The 23,553-nt window shown below is 50.9% G+C and overlaps 1 protein-coding gene and 1 non-coding gene across 2 annotated transcripts; one reads left to right on the forward strand and one right to left on the reverse strand.

The window, feature by feature from the left end:
- Positions 1-7,706: 7,706 nt before the first annotated feature.
- TRNAT-GGU (transfer RNA threonine (anticodon GGU)) lies at positions 7,707-7,778 on the reverse strand. The gene has a single exon. It is a non-coding gene; the product is annotated as a tRNA-Thr (tRNA).
- Positions 7,779-15,960: 8,182 nt separating this feature from the next.
- On the forward strand, positions 15,961-21,935 carry LOC132580689 (sushi, von Willebrand factor type A, EGF and pentraxin domain-containing protein 1-like). The gene is made up of 4 exons (XM_060251675.1): positions 15,961-16,109; positions 18,912-19,079; positions 21,453-21,695; positions 21,904-21,935. The coding sequence occupies exons 2-4, from the start codon at positions 18,947-18,949 to the stop codon at positions 21,933-21,935; spliced, it is 408 nt and encodes a 135-aa protein (XP_060107658.1). The 5' UTR covers positions 15,961-16,109; positions 18,912-18,946.
- Positions 21,936-23,553: the final 1,618 nt, after the last annotated feature.

Raw genomic sequence — 23,553 nt, forward strand, 5'->3', positions numbered from 1 at the left:
TGGCCGAGAGGAGAGGGATAGCTTGCTTTGCTGTCCGTGGCACAGAGTGTTAAAGCTGCATATATATGAACATATGAAGCTGCCTTATACTGAATCAGACCTTTGGTCCATCAGTCAGTATTGTCTTCTCAGGCTGGCAGCGGCTCTCCAGGGTTTCAAGCTGAGGTTTTTAACACCTATTTGCCAGTACTGCAGTCCTAAGCTCTGCTCACGACCTGAGTTCGATCCCCAGCGGAAGCTGGGTTTTCAGGTAGCTGGTCCATAAGAACATAAGAGAAGCCATGTTGGATCAGGCCAATGGCCCATCCAGTCCAACACTCTGTATCACACAGTGGCCAATACACACACACACACACTGTGGCTAATAGCCACTGATGGACCTCTGCTCCATATTTGTGTCCAATCCCGTCTTGAAGCTGGCTATGCTTGTAGCCGCCGCCACCTCCTGTGGCAGTGAATTCCACATGTTAATCACCCTTTGGGTGAAGAAGTACAGGTTGACTCAGCCTTCCATCCTTCCGCGGTCGGTCAAATGAGTTCCCAGCTTGCTGGGGGGAAAGCGCAGATGACCGGGGAAGGCAACGGCAAACCACCCCGTAAAAAGTCTGCTGTGAAAACGTTGTGAAAGCAACATCACCCCAGAGTCGGAAACGACTGGTGCTTGCACAGGGGACCTTTCCTTTTCCTCAGAAGCACAGCAGAGTTACTGAGCCAAGCCTCTCTCCCTTCTATTGGCTGAGGCTACTCCTCCTCATCCCCTGGGGAAGGAAGGAAAGAGCCAGGGCTTCCTTTGCCCAGTTCCCTGGATCCCATGGGAGAGATATAAAGTTTATATCTCTGGTGCCTAATCTTAAATAGGTACACACATGGCTCGGCCGGACAAGGTCTCATTTATGTCAGATCCGGCCCTCATAACAAGTGAGTTTGACACCCCTGCTCTAGGGTATATAAGCTTTCGAGAGTTCACACTCCCTTTGTCGGATAAAACAGGAGGATGCTTGGAGTGGAAGGGCTGTTTTCTTTTTTTGTGGGGTAGCTTTCCCTCACTGCAAGGGGCTGCCTTGAGGTCTTTGCTCTGCGAACCCTCATGTGGGTTTCTGCGGAACTTGGAAGGGCTGGGTCCACAACTGTTCATGCGAAGCTGCCTTCTCAATCAGACCCATGATCCGCCAAGATGAACCCTTGACTACTCAGACCGGCAGCTGGTCTCCAGGGTCTCAGGCAGAGAAAGTCTGTCCCGTTGCCTACTGCCTGGTGTGAGGAGCCCCGTGGCGCCGAGTGGTACAGCTGGAGTACCGCAGTCCGAGCTCTCTGCTCACAACCTGAGTTCGATCCTGGCGGAGGCTGGGTTCATGTAGCCGGCTCCAGGTTGACTCAGCCTTCCATCCTTCCGAGGTCGGTCAAAGGAAGGCCCAGCTTGCTGGTGGGAAAGTGTAGATGTCAGGGGGGAAAAGGAAAAGGAAAGGTCCCCTGTGCAAGCACCAGTGGTTTCCGACTCTGGGGTGACGCTTTTACAATGTTTTCACGGCAGACTTTTTCTGGGGTGATTTGCCGTTGCCTTTCCCAGTCATCTCCACTTTCCCCCCAGCAAGCTGGGTCCTCATTTGACCGACCTCGGAAGGATGGAAGGCTGAGTCGACCTTGGGCCGGCTACCTGAATCCAGCTTCCGCAGGAATTAAACTCAGGTCGCAAACAGAGTTCAGACCACAATACTGCTGCTTTAACACTCTGCGCCACGGGGCCGCTACATGCCAGGGGAAGGCAATGGCAAACCACCCCGTAAAAGGTCTGCCATGAAAACGTGATGCAACTTCACCCCAGAGTCAGAAACGACTGGTGCGTGCACAGGGGGCTACCTTTACTGCCTGGTGCCTTTAACTGGAGATGCCGGGGATTGAACCCGGGACCTTCTGCGTGGCAAGCAGAGGGGTCTGTGCCATAACCCCTTCCCTGCTGTTTGTGGTCACCATTGCCTCTGCCCCTCCCTCCGCTGGGAGTTCTGAGGAAGGACAGGTCACAGTGAACTTCAGAGGCCCTTGGAAGCAGCAGGACTGTCTACCCAATATGAGGTCAGATACAAGACCCTGCCTGCTTCTAACTTGAATGTTATGGGTGGCCTCAAGGTTTGGGGCTCCTGCCTTTGTCCCCGCCTTTTTTCTTTCCCGCAACACAGCGTGATTTGGAGTCTCTGCCTTAACTCTAAAAGGCAAACGTAGTCCTCTGTGCCGGCACCCAGTCATTACCAATCCATGGAGTGACATCATATCAGGACGTTTTCATGGCAGACTTTTTCTGGGGTGGTTTGCCATTGCCTTCCCCAGTCATCTCCACTTTCCCCCCAGCGAGCTGGGTCCTCATTTTGCTGACCTCAGAAGGATGGAAGACTGAGTCAACCTGGAGCCGGCTGCCTGAACCCAGCTTCCGCCAGGATCGAACTCAGGTCATGAGCAGAGCTTGGACTGCAGTACTGCAGCTTTACCACTCTGTGCCACGGGGCTGTGATATTTGCAGAGAGTCACTGGCCGTTTTCCCACTGAGCTTACCTCGGAGCAACGTCCCTCTTCACCGCGCAGCGTCTGCGCAGATTTCCCACCAACTGCTCCGAGTAACCAAGTAGAGTCGCGGCTTTTGCGTCGCTAATGTAAACTGTTTTTTAGCAGTTTCCATTTGCAACGCAAAGTTTGGGAACTTCCTGGTTCCTCGGAAAAGCCTCGGAGCAGTTGGTGGGAAATCCGCGCAGATGCTGCGCGGTGAAGAGGGACGTTGCTCCGAGGTAAGCTCAGTGGGAAAACGGCCACTGTGTTAGACTACCGTAGAAGAGTTAGATTCGAGTCCCCTTAGAGCAGCCCCTAGACCCATATGGTTTTCATCAGATCTTGCTAAGGGAGCTGTGACTCAGAGCCAGCGGAAAGAGTGCTGGACTAAGAGGTTGGGTGATCTGGGTTCAAATCCATCCTGTGCCATGGAAGCTCGCGGCTTGACCTTGGGCCCGTCGCAGTCTCAGTCTGGCCTGCCTCCCAGGGTGGTTGTGGGAAAGCGGAGGCGGAATGGCTGAGGCAGAGGTGAAGTGCAGGGGCAGGCAACGGCAAACCATCTTTGAACATCTCTCCGGGAAAGGCTGGGGTCGCCATATGTCAGCACCGTCCCTCCCCATTATGGGTCCAGGCTTGCCCAATCTCATCAGAACTCGGTAGCTTAGCAGGGTTGGCGTTGCAGAAGAGCTCTGGTTCAGAGCTCAAGCTTTGCAGGTCTTGGGTTCGATCCCTGCAGTAGGTTACCTTAGGGCCCAGGGGTAGGGAACAGTGGCTTTCCAGATGTTTTTTTACCTACAACTCCCGTCAGTCCCAGCCATTGGCCATGCTGCCAGTCGCCTATGGTGGTGGCCCTGGGGGGGGGTGTGTGCTGAATTTGGCGCCCCCTTGGAGGGTGGAGGCCGCCCCCTCTCTCCCAGCCTAGGGTGCCAGGAAGCCTGGCACTGGCCCTGTGACACAGCTTCTAACAGCCATGTTGGGATAGGGAGAGCTGATAATGCATTTGGTCTACGCTAACCTGTTATTTCACGGCCTGAGTTCGATCCCGGCGGAAGCTGGGTTCAGGTAGCTGGCTCAAGGTTCACTCAGCCTTCCATCTTTCCGAGGTCGGTCCAAGGAGTCCCCAGCTTGCTGGAGGGAAAGTGTAGACGACTGGGGAAGGCAATGGCAAACCACCCCGTAAAAAAGTCTGCTGTGAAAATGTCGTCACCCCAGAGTCGGAAACGACTGGGGACTACCTTTACCTTTTTTTTAAAAAAAAATCTGTTTTTGGATTTCTGCAGAAGGCAACTCTTGGAACGGGAAGTCTGCTTTATATTCACAAGCCTGGGCAGAGATCTGGCACCGTTTTTGGTGTCACAAGCACCCTGCGGGGTAGCATACTGCAGCTAACGGGGCCTAACGTGGCAAGGTTTGCTGTGTCCGGCTCACGCTTTCAACATCAGAGCCTGGTGATCTGTCCGCTGTGCTTTTGCCGCCTCCTACGGCAGGACATCTGTTAGCCAGCCCTTGTGGACCGCTGGCTGAAAAGCAGAGCGGGAAATGGCTTTGGCCGCTGTGCTGGACTCCGGCCCCTGTAAAGATGCCAACGGAGGAAGAAAGAGCCTAATCGCTTCCTGTGCCCGGGATTATCTGTGGGGTGAGGGGGAGGGACAAACGGAGATGGTTTGGAGTAGGATTAATGGAAGCCTTTTTTTCCTCCTCGGCTCACCCATCTAATTCTTTTCCTCGCCCTGCTTAGCGCCTGGGCGAGAAGAGGGAAGAAGAAGCAGAGCTGCTTTCCCCGGGGGCCTACGATGGATGTGGGCTCTCTCGGGGCCTTCGGGCAAACGGTCCGCTTGGGCCAAGCTCATAGCAGGAGGTGAAACAGGTTCTTCTGCAAAGTCCATGCGCTGGGAAAGCGGAAGGGCTGAAGCAGCCCCCACCCCCCCAAGCGTGGCAGCATGAATCTGAGAGCCCTCTTCCTCCTCCTCCCTTGGTTTCCCTTCCTCTCCGCTGAGAAATTAGAAGGTAAGTTCAGGAGGGAAGGGGTCATCCAGGGTCATCTGCAGTAGGAGACCTAGGTTTTTTGGGGGTCAGAAGACGGGAGGTTGTTGAGAGACTCTGTAGCTAAGACAATTTCCGGGCGCAGAGAAATGACTGAGCTAAACTAGGTTTGGCAGTCCGCAGGTGGGGCAGGAAACGATTATACAGAACCTCCGCGAAGACCAGCTTCAAACAATACAAATAATATTCCATAAACATATTATGTAGGAATTCTTTTTTTGCAGGCCCCGTGGCGCAGAGTGGTAAAGCATCAGTGCTGCAGTACTGTGGTCTGAACTCTGCTCCCGGCCTGAGTTCGATTCCGGCAGAAGCTGGATTCAGGTAGCCGGCCCAAGGTTGACTCAGCCTTCCATCCTCCCGAGGTCGGTCAAAGGAGTACCCAGCTTGCTGGGGGGGGGGGAAGTGTAAAAGACTGGGGAAGGCAATGGCAAACCACCCCGTAAAAAGTCTGCCGTGAAAACGTGAAAGCAACATCACCCCAGAGTCGGAAACGACTGGTGCTTGCACAGGGGACCTTTCCTTTTTTTTGCAGGGCAGATAAGGGTGTTCTAGGGGCCAAGTATAGAAGAAGATAACGTTGAACTAGGAGCCTTTTTTGGTGCGAGCGACGGCAGAGGAACGAGCAGCAGGTTAAAATAGGGTTGCCCACTTCCAGCTCGTAGAAGCAAACGCAAAACGTGGGAATAAGTGCGACCGCGTCGCGTATGATTCTCAGTGCCTAGCCGTACTGAAGAAGTCATTTGGAGCACAGGTCTCCGTGCAGAACTTTACCATTGGACAAGTCACCTGCGCTCATCTAACAAAAGGACATTTATTTGCACTTTGAGAGACTTTGAGTGCAGGGATTGATGTTCCTTGGGTGAACTGTGAATTTTGATTGTGTGAATATTCGTTGGGAAATCATATAATATTTTTATAGAATGTTATTGTTTATATTGAACATATGAAGCTGCCTTCTGCTGAATCAGACCCTCGGTCCATCAGAGTCGGTCTTGTCTGCTCAGACTGGCAGCAGCTTTCCAGGGTCTCAAGCTGAGGTTTTTCTCACCTATTTGCCTGGTCCCTTTTGAGTTGAAGATGCCGGGGATTGAACCTGGGACCTTCTGCTTACCTAGCAGATGCTCTACCACTGAGCCACAGCCCCATTCATGGCTCTCCAGGGTCTCAAGCTGAGGTTCTTCACGCCTCTTTGCCTGGACCCTTTTTAGTTGGAGATGCCAGGGCTTGAACCTGGGACCTTCTGCTTCCCAAGCAGATGCTCTACCACTGAGCCACAGCCCCATTCATGGCTCTCCAGGGTCTCAAGCTGAGGTTCTTCACGCCTCTTTGCCTGGACCCTTTTTAGTGGGAGATGCCGGGGATTGAACCTGGGAGCTTCTGCTTACCTAGCAGATGCTCTACCACTGAGCCACAGCCCCATTCATGGCTCTCCAGGGTCTCAAGCTGAGGTTTTTCATGCCCATTTGCCCTGGACCCTTTTAAGTTGGAGATGCCGGGGATTGAACCTGGGACCTTCTGCTTCCCAAGCAGATGCTCTACCACTGAGCCACAGCCCCATTCATGGCTCTCCAGGGTCTCAAGCTGAGGTTCTTCACACCTCTTTGCCTGGACCCTTTTTAGTGGGAGATGCCGGGGATTGAACCTGGGACCTTCTGCTTCCCAAGCAGATGCTCTACCACTGAGCCACAGCCCCATTCATGGCTCTCCAGGGTCTCAAGCTGAGGTTCTTCACACCTCTTTGCCTGGACCCTTTTTAGTGGGAGATGCCGGGGATTGAACCTGGGACCTTCTGCTTCCCAAGCAGATGCTCTACCACTGAGCCACAGCCCCATTCATGGCTCTCCAGGGTCTCAAGCTGAGGTTCTTCACACCTCTTTGCCTGGACCCTTTTTAGTGGGAGATGCCGGGGATTGAACCTGGGACCTTCTGCTTCCCAAGCAGATGCTCTACCACTGAGCCACAGCCCCATTCATGGCTCTCCAGGGTCTCAAGCTGAGGTTCTTCACACCTCTTTGCCTGGACCCTTTTTAGTGGGAGATGCCGGGGATTGAACCTGGGACCTTCTGCTTCCCAAGCAGATGCTCTACCACTGAGCCACAGCCCCATTCATGGCTCTCCAGGGTCTCAAGCTGAGGTTCTTCACACCTCTTTGCCTGGACCCTTTTTAGTGGGAGATGCCGGGGATTGAACCTGGGACCTTCTGCTTCCCAAGCAGATGCTCTACCACTGAGCCACAGCCCCATTCATGGCTCTCCAGGGTCTCAAGCTGAGGTTCTTCACACCTCTTTGCCTGGACCCTTTTTAGTGGGAGATGCCGGGGATTGAACCTGGGACCTTCTGCTTCCCAAGCAGATGCTCTACCACTGAGCCACAGCCCCATTCATGGCTCTCCAGGGTCTCAAGCTGAGGTTCTTCACACCTCTTTGCCTGGACCCTTTTTAGTGGGAGATGCCGGGGATTGAACCTGGGACCTTCTGCTTCCCAAGCAGATGCTCTACCACTGAGCCACAGCCCCATTCATGGCTCTCCAGGGTCTCAAGCTGAGGTTCTTCACACCTCTTTGCCTGGACCCTTTTTAGTTGGAGATGCCGGGGATTGAACCTGGGACCTTCTGCTTCCCAAGCAGATGCTCTACCACTGAGCCACAGCCCCATTCATGGCTCTCCAGGGTCTCAAGCTGAGGTTTTTCACGCCTATTTGCCTGGGCCCTTTTCAGTTGGAGATGCCGGGAATTGAACCTGGGACCTTCTGCTTCCCAAGCAGATGCTCTACCACTGAGCCACAGCCCCATTCATGGCTCTCCAGGGTCTCAAGCTGAGGTTCTTCACGCCTCTTTGCCTGGACCCTTTTTAGTTGAAGATGCCGGGGATTGAACCTGGGACCTTCTGCTTCCCAAGCAGATGCTCTACCACTGAGCCACAGCCCCATTTATGGCTCTCCAGGGACTCAAGCGGAGGTTTTTCACGCTTACTTGCCTGGACCCTTTTTACTTGAAGATGCCGGGGATCAAATCTGGGACCTTCTGCTTCCCAAGCAGATGCTCTACCACTGAGCCACAGCCCCATTCATGGCTCTCCAGGGACTCAAGCGGAGGTTTTTCACGCCTACTTGCCTGGACCCTTTTTAGTTGGAGATGCCAGGGATTGAACCTGGGACCTTCTGCTTACCAAGCAGATGCTCTACCACTGAGCCACAGCCCCATTTATGGCTCTCCAGGGACTCAAGCGGAGGTTTTTCACGCTTACTTGCCTGGACCCTTTTTACTTGAAGATGCCGGGGATCAAATCTGGGACCTTCTGCTTCCCAAGCAGATGCTCTACCACTGAGCCACAGCCCCATTCATGGCTCTCCAGGGACTCAAGCGGAGGTTTTTCACGCCTACTTGCCTGGACCCTTTTCAGTTGGAGATGCCGGGGCTTGAACCTGGGACCTTCTGCTTCCCAAGCAGATGCTCTACCACTGAGCCACAGCCCCATTTCATGGCTCTCCAGGGTCTCAAGCTGAGGTTTTTCACACCTACTTGCCTGGACCCTTTTCAGTTGGAGATGCCGGGGCTTGAACCTGGGACCTTCTGCTTACCATGCAGATGCTCTACCACTGAGCCACAGCCCCATTCATGGCTCTCCAGGGTCTCAAGCTGAGGTTTTTCACGCCTACTTGCCTGGACCCTTTTTAGTGGAGATGCTGGGGATTGAACCTGGGACCTTCTGCTTCCCAAGCAGATGCTCTACCACTGAGCCACAGCCCCATTCATGGCTCTCCAGGGTCTCAAGCTGAGGTTTTTCACGCCTCTTTGCCTGGACCCTTTTCAGTTGGAGATGCCAGGGCTTGAACCTGGGACCTTCTGCTTCCCAAGCAGATGCTCTACCACTGAGCCACAGCCCCATTCATGGCTCTCCAGGGTCTCAAGCTGAGGTTCTTCACGCCTCTTTGCCTGGACCCTTTTTAGTTGGAGATGCTGGGGATTGAACCTGGGAGCTTCTGTTACCTAGCAGATGCTCTACCACTGAGCCACAGCCCCATTCATGGCTCTCCAGGGACTCAAGCGGAGGTTTTTCACGTTTACTTGCCTGGACCCTTTTCAGTTGGAGATGCCAGGGATTGAATCTGGGACCTTCTGCTTCCCAAGCAGATGCTCTACCACTGAGCCACAGCCCCATTCATGGCTCTCCAGGGACTCAAGCTGAGGTTTTTCACGCCTATTTGCCTGGACCCTTCTTAGTTGGAGATGCTGGGGATTGAACCTGGGAGCTTCTGCTTACCTAGCAGATGCTCTACCACTGAGCCACTGCCCCATTCATGGCTCTCCAGGGTCTCAAGCTGAGGTTCTTCACGCCTCTTTGCCTGGACCCTTTTTAGTTGGAGATGCTGGGGATTGAACCTGGGAGCTTCTGCTTACCTAGCAGATGCTCTACCACTGAGCCACAGCCCCATTCATGGCTCTCCAGGGACTCAAGCGGAGGTTTTTCACGTTTACTTGCCTGGACCCTTTTCAGTTGGAGATGCCAGGGATTGAACCTGGGATCTTCTGCTTCCCAAGCAGATGCTCTACCACTGAGCCACAGCCCCATTCATGGCTCTCCAGGGACTCAAGCGGAGGTTTTTCACGCCTACTTGCCTGGACCCTTTTTAGTTGGAGATGCCGGGGATTGAACCCAGGACCATCTGCTTCCCAAGCAGATGCTCTACCACTGAGCCACAGCCCCATTTATGGCTCTCCAGGGACTCAAGCGGAGGTTTTTCACGCTTACTTGCCTGGACCCTTTTTACTTGAAGATGCCGGGGATCAAATCTGGGACCTTCTGCTTCCCAAGCAGATGCTCTACCACTGAGCCACAGCCCCATTCATGGCTCTCCAGGGACTCAAGCTGAGGTATTTCACACCTACTTGCCTGAACCCTTTTTAGTTGGAGATGCCGGGGATTGAACCTGGGACCTTCTGCTTACCAAGCAGATGCTCTACCACTGAGTCACCGTCCCTCCCCTTGAGGCTGTTGTTTGAGGCTGGTCTTCTCGGAGGTTCTATATAACTTTTTTCTGCTCCATTTTCTCCAGGTGGGGCCTGGAGATCTCCCAGAATTACAGCTGCTCTCCAGACAGCAGAGGTCAGTTCCCCTGGAGAAAAGAGCTCCTTTGGAGGGTGGACTCCAGGGTTGCCTGGTCCCCTCTGGCCACCAGTGGGGGGATGGTGGGGTAGGGTTGCCAGATCCAGGTTGGGAAACTCCTGGAGATTTGGGGGTGGAGCCTGCGGAGGACAGAGCTCTCAGTGGGGTGCAACGACATGGAGTCCACCCTCCAAGGCATCCCCTTTCTCCAGGGGAACTGACCTGTAGTCTGGAGACGAGCTGAAATTCTGGGAGATACCCAGGTCCCACCTGGAGAATGGCCATGGCATTGCACTCCACTGAGCTCCTTCCTCTCTCAAACCTTGCCTTCCCCAGACTCCTCTCCCAAAATGTCCAGGAATTTTCCAGCCTACATGAGCCGCAAAGCTAACAGCTCCCATCTGACCCCTGCCACAGCGCCACCAGGGGACCTTTGGCATGCCGCCCTCTTGCCCCTGCACTGCCTTCTGTCTGCAGGGCCAGACGGGCACTTTAGCTGGGCAGGAAAGCTCTGTTTGGAGCCCCCCTAGTGGCCGGAGGAAGCTGGGCCAAGTAGTCCTCTGTGGTGTGTAAAATGCCACAGCGGCCATGTTAAGAACATGTTGGATCAGGCCAATGGCCCATCCAGTCCAACATTCTGTATCACACAGTGGCCAAAAATTTATATATATATATATATATACACACACACACACACTGCGGCTAATAGCCACTGATGGACCTCTGCTCCATATTTTTATCTAACCCCCTCTTGAAGCTGGCTATGCTTGTAGCCGCCACCACTTCCTATGGCAGTGAATTCCACATGTTAATCACCTATTGGGTGAAGAAGTACCTCCTTTTATCCGTTCTAACCCGACTGCTCAGCAATTTCATTGAATGCCCACAAGTTCTTGTATTGTGAGAAAGGGAGAAAAGTACTTCTTTCTCTGCCTTCTCCATCCCATGCATAATCTTGTAAACCTCTATCATGTCACCCCGCAGTCGACGTTTCTCCAGGCTAAAGAGCCCCAAGCGTTTTAACCTTTCTTCATAGTGGAAGTGTTCTAAACCTGTAATCATTCTAGGTGCCCTTTTCTGCACTTTTTCCAATGCTATAATATCCTTTTTGAGGTGCGGTGACCAGAACTGCACACAGTATACCAAATGAGACCACACCATCGATTTATACAGGGGCATTATGATACTGGCTGATTTGTTTTCAGTTCCCTTCCTAATAATACCCAGTATGGCGTTGGCCTTTTTTATTGCAATTGCACACTGTCTTGACATTTTCAGTGAGTTATCTACCACGACCCCAAGATCTCTCTCTTGGTCAGTCTCTGCCAGTTCACACCCCATCTCTTGTTCTCTCATTCTCTCATCCTCTCTCTTTCTCATTCTCTCTCTCATCCTCTCTCTCTCTCTTGTTCTCTCATTCTCTCTCCCCCCCCCCCGGCCCCCTCCGCAACTAAATCTTGCTTTTCATCTCTGGTTGCATCTTTCCCAAGCCCAGCTACAACTGTCTTCCTGCTCAGCCAATTGGTTTGGAAAGAGGGCAAAAGCTCATCTAAACTCCCCATCTTTTTTTTTTTTAATGATCTCACTGAATGTCAAGCAGAAGGCTGGGAAAATACATTAAATGTAGGGTTGCCGGCTCCACCTTGGCAGATTCCTGGAGATTTGGGGACAGTGCCTGGGGAGGGGGGGGGCTGGGGAGCGGAGGGACTTCAGCCAGGCAAAACAACATGGCGATCCCTTTTCAGAGCAGCTCTGTTCTCCAAGGGAAACTATGTCTGTGGCCTGGATATCAGCTGTAATCCTGGGAGAGCCTCAAACCTAGGGTTGCCAAGTCCAATTCAAGAAATATCAGGGGACTTTGGGGGTGGAGCCAGGGGACTTTGGGGGTGGAGCCAGGAGACATTGGGGGTGGAGCCAGGAGTAAGTTTGTGACAAGCGTAAGTGAACTCCAAAGGGAGTTCTGGCCATCACATTGAAAGGGACTGCACACCGTTTAAATGTCTTCCCTCCATTGGAAATAATGAAGGATAGGGGCACCTTCTTTTGGGGCTCATAGAATTGGACCCCCGATCCAATATTTTTGAAACTTGGTCTTTTGAAGAGAGGCACTGAATCCTATGCTGAAAATGTGGTGCCTCTAGCTCAAAAAACAGCCCCCTCCCAGAGCCTCAGATACCCGCAGATCAATTTTCCATTATACCCTATGGGAATCAGTCTCCATAGGAAATATTGGAGTGCCCAGAAGACATTTCCCACCCCCTGCTTTCTGATGACCCTGAAGCAGGGGGAGGGGCTCCAAACCAGGCGAATCCCCTGCCCCCACCTGGGGATTTGTGACAAAACCGGAAACCACAATGTAGAGATTAGTAAAAATATGGAGGAAACACTGTGAATACTTATACACATAAATAATAACTTATATCCTTTTTTTTTTACTTATGCATTTCATTGGAACTCACACATATTTCAAAGCAAAATTCATATAACTGAGAGCAAATTCATGAACAATTTAATTGGTTCCATTGATGCCCATGTATAGTCCTATATTCATAGGGTACATCTTCCAGCTGTCCTGGGGTCCTGTTTTCTGGAAGGCGCAGGTATACCTTTCTTTGCGGATGTAGAGGTAGCAGTCCTCTATTCAACAGGTGCGGCTACACGAGTCCCAGGTTTGATTCGTGTTTCTTTTGCCGCTTCCACTGGCCGCCTGCATTCTTATTTGGAACTTGACAACATAAATAATAGATCCCAATAAATCGTACGCAAAATATACCATGAAATTAACATGCAATTTACAATCAGTGCTTACCCCGTGCTAAGGCAACAGCTCACTCAGTTCGTTTTGCTTAATTGCACGATTGGTTCTCAATAGAAAGCTACATCAAGCTTGCGTTAAATAGTCTATCGCAGCTGTGAGCATTTAAGGTGATTAAGGTCTAAACTCATGCCTCCATTTTACAGAAAAGAATTTTTTAAAACATTTTTTCAAAAACAATTTTTTTTAAAATATATTTATTGTGTTCTTATACAAATACCGAAAGGTTATTTATGTCACGACAATAAGAACATAAGAACATAAGAGAAGCCATGTTAGATCAGGCCAATGGCCCATCCAGTCCAACATTCTGTGTCACACAGCGGCCAAATATATATATATATATACACACACACACACACACACTGTGGCTAATAGCCACTGATGGACCTCTGCTCCATATTTTTATCTAACCCCTTCTTGAAGGTGGCTATGCTTGTGGACGCCACCACCTCCTGTGGCAGTGAATTCCACATGTTAATCACCCTTTGGGTGAAAAAGTACTTCCTTTTATCCGTTTTAACCTGTCTGCTCAGCAATTTCATCGAATGCCCACGAGTTCTTGTATTGTGAGAAAGGGAGAAAAGTACTTCTTTCTCTACTTTCTCCATCCCATGCATTATCTTGTAAACTTCTATCATGTCACCCCTCAGTCGACGTTTCTCCAAGCTAAAGAGCCCTAAGCGTTTCAACCTTTCTTCATAGGGAAGGTGTTCCAGCCCTTTAATCATTTTAGTTGCCCTTTTCTGAACTTTCTCCAATGCTATAATATCCTTTTTGAGGTGCGGCGACCAGAACTGCACACAGTACTCCAAATGAGACCGCACCATCGATTTATACAGAGGCATTATGATACTGGCTGATTTGTTTTCAATTCCCTTCCTAATAATTCCCAGCATGGCGTTGGCCTTTTTTATTGCAAACGCACACTGTCTTGACATTTTCAGTGAATTATCTACCATGACCCCAAGATCTCTCTCTTGGTCTGTCTCTGCCAGTTCACACCCCATCAACTTGTATTTGTAGCTGGGATTCTTGGCCCCAATGTGCATTACTTTGCACTTGGCCACATTGAACCGCATCTGCCACGTTGACGCCCACTCACCCAGCCTCAACAGATCCCTTTGGAGTTCCTCACAATCCTCTCTGGTTCTCACCACCCTGAACAATTTAGTGTCATCCGCAAATTTGGCCACTTCACTGCTCACTCCCAACTCTAAATCATTTATGAACAAGTTAAAGAGGATGGGACCCAGTACCGAGCCCTGCGGCACCCCACTGCTTACCGTCCTCCACTGCGAAGACTGCCCATTTATACTCACTCTCTGCTTCCTATTACTCAGCCAGTTTTTGATCCACAAGAGGACCTTTAAAGGTTAAAATGCTTGGGGCTCTTTAACTTGGAGAACCGTCAGCTGCAGGGTGACATGATAGAGGTTTACAAGATAATGCATGGGATGGAGAAAGTAGAAAAATAAGTACTTTTCTCCCTTTCTCACAATACAAGAACTCGTGGGCATTCGATGAAATTGCTGAAATTGCCACTGTGTGACACAGAGTGTTGGACTGGAGGGGCCATTGGCCTGATCCAACAGGGCTTCTCTTATGCTCTTATGTGACACAGAGTGTTGGACTGGATGGGCCATTGGCCTGATCCAACATGGCTTCTCTTAAGTTCTTATGTGACACAGTGTGTTGGACTGGATGGACCACTGGCCTGATCCAACATGGCTTGTCTTATATTCTTATGTGACACAGAGTGTTGGACTGGATGGGCCACTGGCCTGATCCAACATGGCTTCTCTTATGTTCTTATGTGACACAGAGTGTTGGACTGGATGGGCCATTGGCCTGATCCAACATGGCTTCTCTTATGTTCTTATGTGACACAGAGTGTTGGACTGGAGGGGCCATTGGCCTGATCCAACATGGCTTCTCTTATGTTCTTATGTGACACAGAGTGTTGGACTGGAGGGGCCATTGGCCTGATCCAACATGGCTTCTCTTATGTTCTTATGTGACACAGAGTGTTGGACTGGATGGGCCACTGGCCTGATCCAACAGGGCTTCTCTTATGTTCTTATGTGACACAGAGTGTTGGACTGGAGGGGCCATTGGCCTGATCCAACATGGCTTCTCTTATGTTCTTATGTGACACAGAGTGTTGGACTGGATGGGCCACTGGCCTGATCCAACATGGCTTCTCTTATGTTCTTATGTGACACAGAGTGTTGGACTGAATGGGCCATTGGCCTGATCCAACATGGCTTCTCTTATGTTCTTATGTGACACAGAGTGTTGGACTGGATGGGCCATTGGCCTGATCCAACATGGCTTCTCTTATGTTCTTATGTGACACAGAGTGTTGGACTGGAGGGGCCATTGGCCTGATCCAACATGGCTTCTCTTATGTTCTTATGTGACACAGAGTGTTGGACTGGAGGGGCCATTGGCCTGATCCAACATGGCTTCTCTTATGTTCTTATGTGACACAGAGTGTTGGACTGGAGGGGCTATTGGCCTGATCCAACATGGCTTCTCTTACGTTCCTATGTCTAAAGAAAAATTCAATCCCCAGGGAGACATGGTTCGGAATTTATGGATGAAAAAGGCTTCTTTCTGTAGCAAAATTTTTGTTGTATTCTCTACATCAGGGGTCCCCAACCCCTGGGCCGGGGACCGGTACCGGGCCGTTGCCTGTTTGAAACGGGCTGCACAGCCTTGCTGCCCCCCCTGTGGCGCCTCCCTCCGCCCCGTATTTTCATCATTTTAAGGATGCAGAAGGGAAGGAGGTAAGGGCAGTGTCTCTGGCTCGCACTGCAGCAGCAGTTTTCCCACCGATCAGCGCTTCACGGCCCTTTCCTTGGCCTTAAAATTGTGAAAACGGGGGAAGGAGGTAGCGAGGCTGCGCGGGGGTGGGGTGGTGAAGGAGGGAGGAGGAAATGGGAGGAGGAAAACAGGAGAGGAGGAGGCTGTGAGGCTGCATGGGGCAGTGGCGGGTCTGCACGGGGGGCCGGCGAAGGAGGGAGGAGGAGAACGGGGGGGGGGGAAGGAGGCTGCGGGAGGGTGGCGAGGCTGTGAGGGGAGGCAAAGGAGGGGAGAGGAAATGGGAGGAGGTACCATGGGGGGGGGCGGGGGGAAGTTGAATTGGGTGCCCCCACCTTGCCGGCCCTGAGGCCACGGTCAGCAGGCCGGCCCTGGGGCGAAAAAGGTTGGGGACCACTGCTCTATGTTGAACCAGTGTCCCTGGAGACTGGCAGCCCTGCTCAAAACCCGCCCTCAAATATCCAGGAACTCCCTAATCTGGAGTTGGCAACCCTAACACATTGGAAGGGTTTGCGTATCAGAAAGAGGGTGGGGAGCTAAAAACCAATTGTAAGATGTTGCCGTCTGCTTTGGAAACCTTTATAACGGGATGTAAACGAAATAAAAAAATTGGGGGATTTTAAAAAATGCAACAATTCTGCTTCCTCCAGCCAACGTGGACACTTACTGGTCGGGCACGGCCCCCATCTGTTTAGGAGGCTGCAAAGGGAAGCACAAAGAGCTGAAGAGAAGCCGGTGCGGGAATGGGAGCTGCTGTTGGCTCGGGTACAAGTCCTTTTGCCGAGGTAAGAGCGGCCTTGTGCTGGGGGCAAGGGGCTGTGGTAGGGTTCCCAAGTCCAATTTAAGAAATATCTGGGGACTTTGGGGATGGAGCCAGGAGACATTGGGGTGGAGCCAAGATCAAGGCTGTGACAAGCATCACTGAACTCCAAAGGGAGTTCTGGCCATCACATTTAAAGGGACAGCACACCTTTTCAATGCCTTCCTTCCATAGGAAGTAATGAAGGATAAGGGCACCTTCTTTTGGGACTCATAGAATTGGACCCCCGGGTCCAACCTTTTTGAAACTTGGGGAATATTTTGGGGGGAGGCACTAGATGCTGTACTGCAAATTTGGTGCATCTACCTCAAAAATCAGCCCCGCCCCTCCAGATACCCGCAGATCAATTCTCCATTATTTTCTATGGGAATAAATCTCCCTAGGGAATAACAGAGTTCCCAGCAGACATTTCCCTCCCCTCCCCCCGCTTTCTGACGACCCTGAAGCGGGGGGAGGGTCTCCAAACCAGGGGATCCCCTGCCCCCACCTGGGGATTGGCAACCCTAGGCTGTGGCCTGAATCTGGGAAAGCCGGGTTTGAATGCCACGTCAGGCGGGCACAGGTTTTGCAAGCTGCAAACATTATCGCTCCCCCCTCCCCAATGCACACACACACACACCAAAAGAGTTTATGTTGTTAATCAGGGTAAAAGGCAATAAAGGTGGTGAAGCGCTTGGCTTCGTTCCACGGCAGCACTGTCCAGGTGAGGAGGGAACAAGGGGGCAAGGTGGAGGATTAAAAAGCCATCATCCTTTTTCTGAAGGATTAGAGAAATTCAGGGGGGAGAGAATCTTGTCAGTGGCTGCTAGGCATGAAAGGAAAATGGAGCCTCCATGTCCAAAGGCAGTATACCTCTGAAAACCAGCAGCTGGGGGCAAAATGACAGGGAGAGGACCCTTCTCTCTCCCACCTGCAGGATGTCCTGGTTTTCACCTTCATTCAGATGGGAATGGACTAGAGTTGCCAGTTCTGACACAAGAAATATCTGAGGACTTTGGGGGTGGAGCCAGGAGCAAGGTTGTGACAAGCATGACCAGACTCCAAAGGGAGTTCTGGCCGTTACGTTTAAAGGGACCGCACGCCTTTTAAATGCCTTCCCTCCATTTGGAATAGTGAAGGATAGGGGCACCTCATTTTGCCCACCCCTGCCTTAGAAAGCCAGTTTGGTGTAATGGTTAAGTGCGCGGACTCCTATCTGGGAGAAACGGGTTTGATTCCCCCCTCCTCCACTTGCAGCTGCTGGAATGGCCTTGGGTCAGCCGTAGCTCTTGCAGAGCTGCCCTTGTGAGAGCCAGTTTGGTGTTGTGGTTAAGCGCGTGGACTCTTATCTGGGAGAACTAGGTTTGATTCCCCCCTCCTCCACTTGCAGCTGCTGGAATGGCCTTGGGTCGGCCATAGCTCGGGCAGAGGTTGTCCTTGAAAGGGCAGCTTCAGAGAGAGCTTGCTCAGCCCCACCTACCTCACAGGGAGTCTGTTGTAGGGAGAGAAAGGGGAGGAGATTGTAAGCTCCTCTGAGACTCCAAGTGAAGGGTGGGGTATAAACCCAAACTGATGGAGCCAGTTTGGTGTAGTGGTGAAGTGCATGGACTCTTATCTGGGAGGAACTGGGTTTGATTCCCCACTCCTCCACTGGCACCTGCTGGAATGGCCTTGGGTCAGCCCTGGCTCTCGTAGGAGTTGTCCTTGAAAGGGCAGCTGCTGTAAGAGCTCTCTCAGCCCACCCACCTCACAGAGTGTCTGTTGGGGGGGGGCAGGAAGGTAGAGGAGATTGTGAGCCGCTCTGAGATTCAGAGCAGGGCTTTTCTTTTCTTTTCTTTTTTTAGCAGGAACGCCCAGGAACGCAGTTCCGGCTGGCTTGGCACCAGAGGGTGTGGCCTAATATGCAAATGATATCCTGCCAGGCTTTTTCTACAAAAAAAGCCCTGATTCCAAGTGTAGGGCGGGATATAAATCCAATATCGTCATCGTCATCTTCCTCTTCTCCCTTTTCTTCCTCTTCCTGGTGTCCTTATCCTTCATCATTTCTAATGGAGGAAAGCAATGCTCCCTCTAAGCTGTGGAGTCTTGTGAGCAAAAATTCTACTCTGTGAGCTCCTGGCATTAAACAGGTTGAGCTGCTGCACACATTAGTTTGCTTTGGGGTGATTTTTCCTGAACTAGGACAAAAATATGTGAGCCAGAGGCTAAAAAATTATGAGCTAGCTCACACTTTCTCAGCTTAGAGGGAACGCTGGAGGGAAGGTACGCGGTCCCTTAAATGTGATGGCCAAAGCTCCCTTTAGAGTCCAGTTATGCTTGCCTAACTCCACCCCAAAAGTGGAATCTCCTGGAATTACAATTGGAGTTCAATTGTGCTTGTCACACCCTTGCTCCTGGCTCCACTTCCAAGGTCTCCTGTGTCCACCCCCAGAGTCTCCTGGCTCCACCCCTAATGTCTCCTAGCTCCACCCCCCAAAGTCTCCTGGCTCCACCTCCACAGTCTCCTGACCCTACCCCCAGAGTCTCCTGGCTCCACCCCCAAAGTCTCCTGGCTCCACCTCCACAGTCTCCTGACCCCTCCCCCAGAGTCTCCTGGCTCCACTCCCAAAGTCTCCTGGCTCCACCTCCACAGTCTCCTGACCCCACCCCCAGAGTCTCCTGGCTCCACCCCTAATGTCTCCTGGCTCCACCCCCAAAGTCTCCTGGCTCCACCCCCAGAGTCCCCTGGTATTTCTTGAATTGGACCCGGCAACCCTAACTGCAGCTCTGACCCTTTCTTTTTCTGCAGTGAACTGTGGGCGACCCGAAGCCGGGCTCGACTCCATGGTCTACGGCAATGACTGGTGGGTGGGCTCCGTGGTGCGCTACAGCTGCAAGCCTGGCTTCCTGCTGGTGGGAGACCCCGTGAGCGTCTGCCAGTCCAATGGGCGCTGGACCTCCAAACCGACTTGCCTCCGTAAGTATCACAGTGCCACCGGGCTTATGCTTCTCCCCAACACTTGCCACTTAGCTGGGAGGGGTGGACTCATGTGGCCCCTCCAGTTTACCTTTTCAGACAGATCAACCTGGGAGGCAGGTGAGCAGACGGAGAGTTCTTGGTTGAAGGTTCCCCCACCAGAGGGAGGGTTGCCTGGAGATCATGTGGGGTATGGAAATCTCCTGGAATTGACTCATCTCCAGCCAATGGAGAAGCCATGTTGGATCAGGCCAGTGGCCCATCCAGTCCAACACAGTGTCACACAGTGGCTAAAAAATCCAAGCACCATCAGAAGGTCCATCAGTGGGGCCAGGACACTAGAAGCCCTCCCACAGTGCCCCCCCAAGCACCAAGAATAGAGCATCTCTTGCCCCAGATAGAGAGTTCCATCAATATGCTGTGGCTAATAGCCACTGATGGACCTCTGCTCCATTTGTTGATCCAATCGCCTCTTGAAGCTGGCTATGCTTGCAGCCGCCACCACCTCCTATGGCAGTGAATTCCATGTGTTAATCACCCTTTGGGTGAAGGACTTCCTTTTATCCGTTCTAACCTGATTGCTCAGCAATTTCATTGAGTGTCGACTAGTTCTTGTATTGTGAGAAGGGAGAAAAGTACTTCTTTCTCTACCTTCTCTATCCCACGCATAATCTTGTAAACCTTTATCATGTCACCCCTCAGTTGACATTTCTCCAAGTTAAAGAGCCCCAAGCGTTTTAACCTTTCTTCATAGGGAAAGTGTTCCAACCCTTTAATCATTCTAGTTGCCCTTTTCGGCACTTTTCCAAATGCTACAATATCTTTTTTGAGGTGTGATGACCGGAATTGAACACAATGTGACCACACCATCGATTTATACAAGGGCATTCTGGCTGATTTGTTTTCAATTCCCTTCCTAATAATCCCCAGCATGGCGTTGGCCATTTTTATTGCAGTGACACACTGTCTTGACATTTTCAGTGAGTTATCCACCATGACTCCAAGATCTCTCTCTTGGTCAGTCTCCGCCAGTTTGGACCCCATCAATGTGTATTTAGAGTTAGGATTTTTTGCCCCAATGTGCATTACTTTGCATTTGGCCATGTTGAACTTCGTTTGCCAAGCTGACACCACTTTTCCTCAAGGATAATTACACGGAGGGAGTCAATGCAGTCAACGGGATGGGACATTTCAATAAACAAGGGATAGGGTTTGGGTTGTCGAACCTATCAGAGACCTAAAAGGCAGAATGGAAGCAAAGCATGAGTGTTAACGTGCTGTGTTATATGATGCAAATTTACATAGTATAGAACGCAGTCCTCAATAATTTATCCAAGCGAAGCCTTTTCTAAGAGTGCTGCCCTATTGGCTGCGTAGAAAAGCCCCCTTGAATAATTCGGTTTTGCAGAGTTTGTGGAAATTCGACAGACTGAAAGATTTCCTGATCTCTTCGGGTAGACCGTTCCACAACATGGGGGCCACAATGTGTATGGCCAGTTGTTGGTTTTGACCATGGGCAGGTTGGTGTCTGCAGATGACCCAGCTCCAAAGAGCGAAGCTGTCATGGTGGAGCAGGGGGGAGAGGCAGTCTCATGGCTTTGTACGTGACAGGCAGTACCTTAAAGTGAGCTCAGTAACTGATGGGCGGCCAGTGGAGGGACTGCAGAACTATTACTATTTCTTGGTAATAGCCAAGTTGCGTCCCTGTCTCTTTTGCAATCCTGCCCCTTCCTGGAATCCTCTTTTGAGTTCTTTCTTTCTTTCTTTCTTTCTTTCTTTCTTTCTTTCTTTCTTTCTTTCTTTCTTTCTTTCTTTCTTTCTTTCTTTCTTTCTTTCTTTCTTTCTCTCTCTCTCTCTCTCTTTCTTTCTCTCTCCCTCTCTTTCTCTCTTTTTTTCTTTCCTTCTCTTTCTTTCTTTCTTTCTCTCACTTTCTTTCTTCTCTCTCTCTCTCTTTCTTTCTTTCTTCTCTCTCTTTCTTTCTCTCTCTCTTTCTTCTCTTTCTCTCTTTCTATTTCTCCCTCTTTCTCTCTCACTTTCTTTCTCTCTCTCTCTCTCTCTCTCTTTCTCTCTCTCTTTTTCTTTCCTTCTCTTTCTTTCTTTCTTTCTTTCTCTTACTTTCTTCTCTCTCTCTCTTTTTCTTTCCTTCTCTTTCTCTCTTTCTTTCTTTTTTCTTTCTTTCTTTCTCTCTTTCTTTCTTCTCTTTCTCTCTCTTTCTTTCTCTCTATTTCTCCCTCTTTCTCTCTCTCACTTTCTTTCTTTCTTTCTTTCTTTCTTTCTTTCTTTCTTTCTTTCTTTCTTTCTTTCTTTCTTTCTTTCTTTCTTTCTTTCCTTCCTTCTCTCTTTCTCTCTTTCTGTCACTCTCTCTCTCGGCAGGGATTTGTCTCCGAGGCCGGGTTGAAATCAACCAGCGGGACATGAACGGCAGCTGCTCCTCCACCTGTCCCAACGAGGTCCACTTAGCGGCCTTTCTCAAGCACGGCTGCATCAAGATCTCTGACTGTGTCATGAAGTCGTCCACTTGGACCCGCTGGTTCAGCCATTGCGACGTTTGCGAGTGCAACTGCTACGTCCCCTGCAGTAAGCGTCCCCCTACAATGGGTCCCGCCCCCAACATTAGTGAGGGGTGGCCTGGTTTCTGAGCCTGCAGGTGCTCCGGGCGAAGGCAGGCCCCTGTGCCAAGCAAAGCAGGATTCTCTAGTCTGCAGGCATTAGGCAGATTAAGCAGACTTCTATAGATCTTCATATTTGATTCAATTTGTGCAGAACGGCGTGGGAAAAGGAACTCCTAGCCCCTGGTGGCCCTGCTCATCTCCCTCATTCCTAGACTTCAGCAGTCTTCAGCTCAACGAGGGCTAGAAACTTTCAGAATTAAAGGTGGGATTTCTGTCTGTTGGTCATGGTTCTATCCCACCCTTCCACCAAGGAGCTCAGCATAGCATACAACCCTGTGAGGGAGGCTAGTAGTGAGAGCAAGGGAGAGTTGCCTGCTCACCTGACCTGCACTGGTAGAGATTGGGAGGGACAGTGGCTCAGTGGTAGAGCATTGGCTTGGTAAGCAGAATTTCCCAGGTTCAATCCCTGGCATCTCCAACTAAAAAGGGTCCAGGCAGGTAGGCGTGAAGAACCTCAGCTTGAGACCCTGGAGAGCCATGAATGAGGCTGCGACTCAGTGGAAGAGCATCTGCTTGGGAAGCAGAAGGTCCCAGGTTCAATCCCCAGCATCTCCAATTAAAAAGGGTCCAGGCAAGTAGGCGTGAAGAACCTCAGCTTGAGACCCTGGAGAGCCATGAATGGGGCTGTGGCTCAGTGGTAGAGCATCTGCTTGGGAAGCAGAAGGTCCCAGGTTCAATCCCCAGCATCTCCAATTAAAAAGGGTCCAGGCAAGTAGGCGTGAAGAACCTCAGCTTGAGACCCTGGAGAGCTGCTGCCAGTCTAAGTAGACAAGACTGACTTTGATGGACCGAGGGTCTGACTCAGTAGAAGGCAGCTTCATGTAAGTAAGTAAGTAAAATTTTATTTGTATCCCGCCCTCCCCCGCCGAAGCAGGCTCAGGGCGGCTAACAACATTTAAAGGTGAACAATACAATAATAAAGCATTAAAATCACATTAAAACCAATCAATAATTAATTAAAACATTTCTAAATCTAACACTATTAAGTCTGGCAGTAAACATTGTTGTTTGACGCTATGTCTGTCAGATGATGTAATGGTGGTGGATCCCTAGACCAGACCATTTTGGCGTTTCCTTTGTTGTGCACCTATAATTCAGTCGTTGATAGATGCCTGTTTATGTTCATATGTTCATTGCAGCCCAAGTCATGCATGTCCTGGTCCAGTACTCTAACCAGAGGTGGGATTCTAGCAGGAGCTCCTTTGCATATTAGGTCACATGATGCAGCCAGTCCTCCAAGAGCTTACAAAAAAAGAGCCTTGTAAGCTCTTGGAGGATTGGCTGCATCAGGGGTGTGTGGCCTAATATCCAAAGGAGCTCCTGCTAGACTCCCACCCCTGACTCTAACCATTATGCCATACTGCTGCTGAATTGGGCGCTCAGTGCTGATTTCAGAGTAATCATGAAATAGAAGTCGCCTTGGCAGCTGGGGGTGGGGGGAAAGGCAAGCTATAAATAAAGTAAATAAATATGTAATTACTGGCATTCCAAACTCACCAATGAGCTAATGTCATGGTTAGAGCGTGCAGCTAAGATCGGAGAGAGCTGGCTTCCGGTGGGATATGATACTTGCTGGGTGACCTTGAGAGAGTTGCTATCCCTCAGTCTTGCCTACCTCGCAGGGCTGTCATGCAGATCGTTTGCAAGAAAGGAGAACTATGAACCCCACCCTCACCCCTTGTAGAAAGGGCAGGATAAAGGTTAAAGTTGAGGGCACAGGCCAGATCTCGGATCTCAGAAGCTAACAGGGCCAGTCCTGGCAAGTAGTTGGAAGGGAGACCTCCAAGGAATACCAGAACCAG

Source organism: Heteronotia binoei, chromosome 12, assembly GCF_032191835.1.
Source record: "Heteronotia binoei isolate CCM8104 ecotype False Entrance Well chromosome 12, APGP_CSIRO_Hbin_v1, whole genome shotgun sequence".
Classification (NCBI taxonomy): domain Eukaryota; kingdom Metazoa; phylum Chordata; class Lepidosauria; order Squamata; family Gekkonidae; genus Heteronotia; species Heteronotia binoei.